General features: G+C 41.5%; 1 protein-coding gene across 1 annotated transcript; it reads right to left on the bottom strand.

Annotated features, from left to right (window-relative positions):
• Window positions 1-1125: 1125 nt before the first annotated feature.
• Window positions 1126-2214, bottom strand: LOC116206782 (calcium-binding protein CML42-like). Its single transcript, XM_031539586.1, has one exon. It carries the CDS (start codon window positions 2018-2020, stop codon window positions 1457-1459), a length of 564 nt encoding a protein of 187 aa, XP_031395446.1. The 5' UTR covers window positions 2021-2214; the 3' UTR covers window positions 1126-1456.
• Window positions 2215-8110: the final 5896 nt, after the last annotated feature.

The following is an 8110-nucleotide window of genomic DNA, read 5'->3' as shown; positions in this document are numbered from 1 at the left end:
ATTCTAGATAGTCGTGGACAGGCAAGAAAGGAGAAGTTCCATTTCGCATTGGGTTCTTATACTGATGTGTTGTACGCTGATGTCTTGCAAATCGACAGTCTTGATATTGACCTTATAATAAACGTCCTTGGAATATCCGCAAATTTATGTACGTGTGTGATACTAACAAACGAACCGTCTAAATGTATAGATTCGCTCTCCGAATGATACGAAATTACGAGTAGAGATGATCTTAGAGGTGCAGAAGAAGAATTCCTGCTGCAAATATGAAGTGGTAAACAAAAGAAACGAGGATGTATTTACATCGACATCTTCTCGGGAAGAATCACACAGAATTTTCGAAATAGCTGGATTGATATTGATCACGATTCCCCCGGACCAAATTAGGAGAAAGTTCCCTTTTATATGTTCTTGGACGTAATGGGGCTGATATACAGGACCGATTATCCTTCCCCAGACTGGTTTGAACAGGCAATCGACACGTGATCTAGCACGTACATTACGAGAACTCCTTTAGGACACCTTTCGGTAGGAACTGAAGTTAAGATCATAATACGATGATCGAATTCGCTTGCCCTCCGTGTCAACTGGATTTAGGATACCTTGTAGACGTTTGTGTGCTCAAATATCCCTACTCTATTACACAAATCACAGCTTACCCTTGTCTTAGTTAAAAGTGGGCCAAAGTTTATAGGGAGCAGGTGGTAGGCCGTGAGGGCTCAGATTCGGCCCAACCCATGGCAATAAACGGGCCGAAAATTTTGTGGACTTATCGCCTCATGGGCCCATTTGCAAACTACTACTTTCCCATTTTATCCTTAAGAAGTCTTCTATATCATATATATTCTTCTTCTTTTTTTGTTTTTATAATAACGAAGGATGTTCAGAATTCACTGACTCATTTCTTCGGTCCGCGTGGATGTCCTGCGAGCTCACAAAATTGGTAAATTCGCCAGAGACTGTTGGCATCAAGAGGATTTGACTTTGAGTGGAGAGAGAGTAAAAAATTATTCACACTTTGGCTAAACCAAACTCCTTGAAGGTGATCTTCTTCTTGTTGCATTTACTAAACATATGCATTGTTCAATCTTGGTTGTAGTGTAGGTACTAATGCAAGATTTCCCAAAGTTTAATGTCATCTTAATTTATCATTTATCATGATGTGAGACAGATGATGCAATTCTGTCGCGTTTTTTCGACAAGTTCGTATTTATGTCTATCTGGGACTATGGCGACTTTCACTTTATATCAGGTTGCAATGAAAAATAATAAAGGGAAAAGAAAGATGCATATCCCAGTACGATAGTCCTAACATAAAAGTAAAGGCGTACATATATATGTGTATTGTGTAGTAAGACGTAGAAAGCTCACCACGCAAATCCGCTAGCATCGTAACACAATACTTCTTGGGAACGAATATGTAAATATTGAATCTTTGTATATTTGGAATGTCGAATCAAGTCCTCTTGTTGATGACATTGCGCATCATGTCCTTAAACTCGGCAAAGTCGACGCGCCCATCTCGGTTCCGGTCAACGGATCCGATCATCTGCTCGACCCGTGCCAACTCCTGTCCTTCCACCATTCCCAACTTCTTGAGCACCGCCTGTAGCTCCTTCGCGCTGATGTACCCGTCCCCGTTCTCATCAAACACGTTGAATGCCTCGTGCAGGTCCGTTTGCTCCTGCACCGCCGCGTCGACTGGCTCCAACTCACTCTCGCCTCCGCCGAAGAAGTCCCTGTCGAGCTCCCGGTGCAGGGCTTCGAAGTCGTCGAAGCGGAGGCCGGCAGAGCCCGGGGGGATGTGGGACCGGATGGCGGACTCGAGCTCGGAGGGGGCGGCGTCGAGGCCGAGGCGGCAGAGGGCCTGGCTGATCTCGTCGATGGTGATCAGGCCGTCGCCGTTGCGGTCGAAGAGGTCGAAGATGCGGCGGAGGCGGAGGGAGTTGAGGCTCGGGCTGTGGAGGCTGAAGGACGTCGATTTCCGGGATAAGGACCGACCGTCCGGGGCTGCGGCCATTGCAATAATGCAATACTGGAGATCGGCTAGCTCTGTCGCGGTTGATGAACGTCTCTAATATTGCGAGTGAATGCAATGATGAGGACGTTGAAGAAGTTGAAGTCAAGTGTGTGGTGTGGTTATGCGGAGGAGCTGCCGCGTGGGACGGGTGGCGCCGGCCGCAGCCGCGGTCCGCGGGATGTTTCCGTGTTTCGAGATCTCCGAGACGACTTGTCCACGGTATATATGGTCGGTCTCGGTCAACTCCCGAAGTAAATTTTTATATTTGTTTTGTTATTTTTAATTTCTTCTGGCCAGTAGATTTTTTTTTTTCCGTAGGAAGAGGAAATATATTATAAATTAGCCAGAGTCCGCCTAGGCGAATCGGTCGATACAAACAGTACGGGTATTAGACACACTTATCTGATCAGCCAAAATAATGTCTAATGTCAAGGACTCGACCAGGACATAAAATACATATCCTGATGATAGTAGGAGTTATCCCTAGTTAGGCGTGCGAGATAATTGGCAACAGAATTGGCCAATTATATCATAGATAATTTGGAAATATGAATGTGATATGGGGTCCACCAAAGAATTGATTTTTGTTGTGTAATAAATAGAGTTAGAGTCAGAGTTAAAATCTTAAAATTAGATTGCAAAACCAAACGGAGTGTCAATACTCGTAAGTTATTGATTGAACTTAATTGAACTTCATTGATCTACTATCAAAGAATTGTCTTTAATTATTGCTTTGGTCAGAGATCTCTCATACAACAATTTCATGGGTTCTCCTCTGTCGACTTGCCAACAATAGCGTGTGTAAGTTCTTTTTATATTTATCGTAGAAATCAGAAAACTGGGAAAACTTTTCTTTTTGTCTGGAAAGATGTTTCTCATCTGATGTTTTCTCTTTCTAAGTTCGTTTCAACACTTTTCCAGAAACTTGATTTCGAGTTTCCCATCCACGACAGCTAGGTAAGCATTTGGGTATTATTTGCTGCTTTTCTTGTACTTTTGGATAAGTGATCATCTTCATTCAAACTCCAAAGCTTCCAATATGTACAACAACCCCTACTACTCTTTTTTTTTTTTTTTTGTTGATAAAACAAACTTGTACAAAGAGCCTACTTTGGGCACAAAAAGCTGGCCCAAGAACAAAAGAGTGTAGAAGCTCTCAATAAAACAGGAAGAGAAGGGATGGATTACTCACCACATATCTAACTACAATCTCAGAGCCTAAGATAAGCTCAGTTTGTATATCAGGATTAAAAGGGTACCTATTAATAAGTTCATGGTGTACAAGAGGTACCATTTCCCTCAGCCTAAGCCCAAATATCTTCCGGATCAGCTTTGCAGTAGGATATAATGAGGTCATGAGCACTTGTTATATAAACGTTACCTGTGTTGCAGTTGGAAGGTAATTCTCAAATGGCGTCACGATCTCCCCTCTCCGGTTCCTATATGTCAAAGCAACTGGTTCTCGTAGAGGAAGATAAAGGCTGATGGAGTCATAAACTGTGTCCTAGTGAACCCCATAAGCTCAGCAATGCCAATCTATCAAAATTATTACAACAAAGTTACATTGCAAGAGCCAGCTCGTTCGTTGAGAGATATAGAAAACAGCCTGAGGCATTGGAATGCGCGCCTCAACTATGACTCCCTGTGTTTGACACGGCATCACCATCCGGATGAACTTGATGGAAAGGCCAAGTAAGACTACCTTGTTCCATGGGGATGTTTGTGTTTGTTGACCTGGATTAGCTAATATATAGACTCTCTTTTTTCCCCTCTTGAGATCAATATGAATTTATGAAGGTTACATACATCAAGAATCAGAAGATCTTTATCCTCTTGTTTGACGAGAAGCTTCTCGTTGAATTGTTCGATGAAGTCCACCTTATTGCGATGACCATCCTGTTTTGATAGGATGGTTAACAGTGCTTAAACCTTTATGTATTGACAGGATAGATGATAGCACTCAAAGCCTTCAAGCATCTTCAGATTCTTGATGTATCCTTATAACTTCATATTGATCTCAAAAAGAAAAAAAGGGACTCCATATATTAGCTAGTCCAGCACAGCAAACACAAACAACCCCATGGAGCAAGGCAGTCTTACTTAGCCCTTCCGACAGTGGCACAGGGAGTCATAGTTGAGGCGCGCATTCCAATGCTTCAATCTGCTTTCTATATCTCAGGGGTGTGAGGGTCCGAATACCCTATTTTTTTCACGTTATCTATACCCTATCTTGTAATGGACATATTTCAAGATTTTGGAACCGAACCCTATTCTGTTGAGTCGTTGAACGGAACCTAGGGACTTGTATTATACCACAGGTTCCGGGTATCTTGTTGGAATCTGTAAATTTTTTTTGTCTCGTTAAATAAAACCGAAAATTTCGCATGCATAATTAGTAATCACGCAAAATAGAATGTCGACATAGATTTATATATTTTTAAATTAGTGACTATATCTTTTAAATATATAAATATTTGAATATAACTATATAACTATATATATATAATGGGGGAAATTATTTTGGGTAAATGGTGAAACTTCATTGATAACAAAATGAATTTACATCAGAAACCAGTATCATTTACCCCTGTACAGAGCAGAAATAACTGAAACTACCCAAAAAAAACTACCCCCCAAGTCAACTAAGTGCAGTATCAAAGTGGTAAAACATATGCCTCACAATGATAAAGTGTACAATTTTGCATGAGAATCGGGGAAGTATGGACAACTTCGCTTGCACATCCGAGAGGATCCTTCGTATAATAACTGTTGGGGATGAGACTTGCTTCCGGTAGATCCTGACGTTCCTCTCTCTCCAGATGCAATAAATGTAGTGAGTCCAAAGAAGTTTGAGGCATATAATGTCAAACTTCTTTTCACGGAGAGAGGAGACCGAACAGAGTTCCGTATTCCAGTCGACATTGGGTTTGTTCAATCCAACCCGAGCTAATAAACTTCTCCAAATCCCTTGGGTGATCGGGCATTCAAAAAAGAGGTGATCTCGGGTCTCCAACTCCAAACTACAAAATTCACATTCGGTTGCAGCAATCGAGATTCTCCAACTTAGAAGCCCGTCTTTTGTACTCAATCTATTATGTACACAAAGCCAGCTAATGAAAGAGGATCAAGGGAACTGCCCCTCAAACCAGATTGCAATCCTCCATTCCATCTTTAGACCCCTGGGTCTTAAGCATTTCCATGCATTTGCAATAGAAAATGACTCGGATTTGTGAGCCGTCCATGTGACCCTATCATGGTTGGAGGGTCGGATTGTTGCTGCGAGATCACGGATTAGAGCAGCTTGCGGGTCCGAGCTTCTAGGCCAATGCCAACAGCCATCAACTAGAATCGAACTAATTGTTGTGTGTTCTTTGAGCGACGAAAAGCACTGGAACCCCTTAGTGTAGTGATCAATCAAAGATCCGACCGGTAACCACATGTCATACCAGAAGGACACATTCGCGTCGGAGCCAACACGATAACAGATATAGGGAGACATCAAAGTCTTCAACTGCAATAGTTTTCTCCAGTTCCAAGAACAATCACCAGGTATCTTTAAAGACCATATACTTCAGCCTTTGATTGGATATTTAGCAGCCCAAGCAACCCAAAGAGACCCTGAACGCATGAGGAGAGACCAAAGGTTTTTTAATACGCATACCTTATTCCACAGAGTTAGATCCTTGATGTCGAGTCCTCCGTCAGACTTTAGGAGACATATAGTTTCCCAACTGACCTTTGCTCCACCTGTATGCTGCTCAAGGCCTTTCCAAAGAAAGGATCTGCACTGCTGCTGCACCAGTTTGACCACTTTCTTGGGAAAGAATAAAGTGGGTACACCAGTAGCTGGTCATGCTGAAGAGTACAGAATTGATCAACTGTACCCGATCCGCGTAGGACAGGTGCTTCACTGACCAGCTCCTGATTTGCTTTAGGATTCTCTCAGTATGAGTCTCACAGTTCTTCGAGGAAAGCTTTCCAGAGACAAGAGGGAGCCCCAGGTATCGCACCGAAAGAGTACCTTTCTTAAAGCTAGAGTTGTTCACTAGTATAGAGATACCTTTCTTAATGAGGGAAATTATTATCGAGTCTGGATATCGGTTTCAATTCTAGTTTTAGGTACCCTATATGCAATAACCGGAATCGAAATCGATTTTCACCGGTATCGTATTTTAATACCCAGACCTATCCTATTTTCAATACGCGCTACCCAGATCCTACCATAATGGGTAGGTTCCGACCGGTTCCGAATATACTCGGTATCTGTGCACACCCCTCCTATATCTCTTAACCAACGAGCCAGCTTTTGCAATATAACTTTTTCGTAATGATTTTGATAGGTTGGCAATACTTAGCTTGTGGAATTCACATGGACACAGTTTATGACCCCATCAGCCTTTATCTTCCTCTACAAGAATAAGTTGTTCTTAACATTCAGGAACCGGATAGTCTCTGTTTGAAACTTCTGAGGGGAGCTCGTGACGTTGTTTGACGATCACCTTTTGTGGTACCCCGACTGCAACACAAGTAACTTTTATATAACAAGTGGCCAGGATCTCATTATTGCAAAGCTGATCTGGACTATAATTGGGCTGAGACTAAGGGAAATGGTACCTCTTCTACACCACGAATTTCTTGAGAGTTACCTTTTTCATCCTAGTTTACAAATCAAGCTTGTCTTAGGCTCTGAGATTGTAGTTAACCGGGGAGTGTCTAACATAGTTACTAAGTTGGAGTCTCCCAGCATAGGACAACTTTCCAACGATTCTATCGGTTATTCTTCCAATAAGGGGCTTGCACACCTTATCCCTGAGTATACCTGGCAATAATAGAACTCCCAAGTATCTCCTGGCAAAGAGCCAGCCTTGAATCCATTTTTAGGAATCGTTTCTCGTGCTACATTCTAGTGATACCAGCATGGAAGATCTTAGACTTTTCGGGATTCAACTTCAAGCCGGACATTTTATAAACTGATCAAATATTTGCAGGATGCCTCTAATTAAACTACCCTTGCCCTTAAGGAATATTATCAAGTCATTGGCAAATCCTAAGTGTGGTCAATTCCACTTTCTTACAAGATGGATGATAGCCAAGCTCCCTTGGAAACAATGAGTTTAGACAACACTTCCACATGCAAAACCAATTGATAAGGAGAAAGGGGACAACCTTGCCTCAGGTCCTTCTTTCATAATACCATTGATCAAAACAGAAAATCTAGGGCTGGTAATGCATTCAGAGACCCAACATACAAATCGAGTAAGAACTACATTTGCTAGCTTGTTTTATCATCATATTGTATTAGCATGCATTTGCTAATTTTCTCTTTTATATCTTGATTTTAGACTCGATTGGTGCTTGAAGAAGAACCTTCCATGCTCCGAGAAAGCCCGATGTGAGTCCATTGAACATAAATTATCTTGTTTTTCTTTCTTTTCAATGCAGGTAGCATGGCTCTTTATTACTTAAAACATCAAAAATACCACATAGTATAGATTTGAGCTCACAAACAAAGCTGGGAAAACTCAATCAAAGTAGACATAATTTGGTCAGAAACTAAAAGGTAGAATCAAACGGTACAGATTTCAGGGAAATGGTGTAAGTGGCACTGGATTGACTGAGAAAGTAAAGGTATTTGCTATTATCAATGAAGGGAGATGGGAATGGAAGAGGAGCAAATTAGCTGAAATGCATATTATTGGGAGTGAAGCTCAGGGCATAGAGAGAATGAGGTGATAGGATTGTTTGGATTGCTCATAAGAAGGGCACTTATACTGTAGCAAGTGCATGTGAGAAGGTCAGCTAACAGGATTTAAGTCTACAAACAAACAGTATATAAAGGAATTATATATGTTGAACTGGACGAGAAAACACATTGCAGAAATAATACATTAGAATTTAATTAGAATCTTGCTTGACAGTCGAGTGACCCTCCTCACGTATTCATGAACCATGTAATCATTGCCAATTGAAAACAAAAACAACCATCACAGGTAATCTCAGTAGCTTAAGAAACAAACTCGATCCGTACTTAATTAACTAAAAACTTACATTATTCCAGTGGGTCTAGTGCTCATGTATGTCTTCTCCACT

This window comes from Punica granatum, chromosome 5, assembly GCF_007655135.1.
Source record: "Punica granatum isolate Tunisia-2019 chromosome 5, ASM765513v2, whole genome shotgun sequence".
NCBI classification, from domain to species: Eukaryota; Viridiplantae; Streptophyta; class Magnoliopsida; order Myrtales; family Lythraceae; genus Punica; species Punica granatum.
This window is presented reverse-complemented; position numbering and strand designations above follow the sequence as displayed.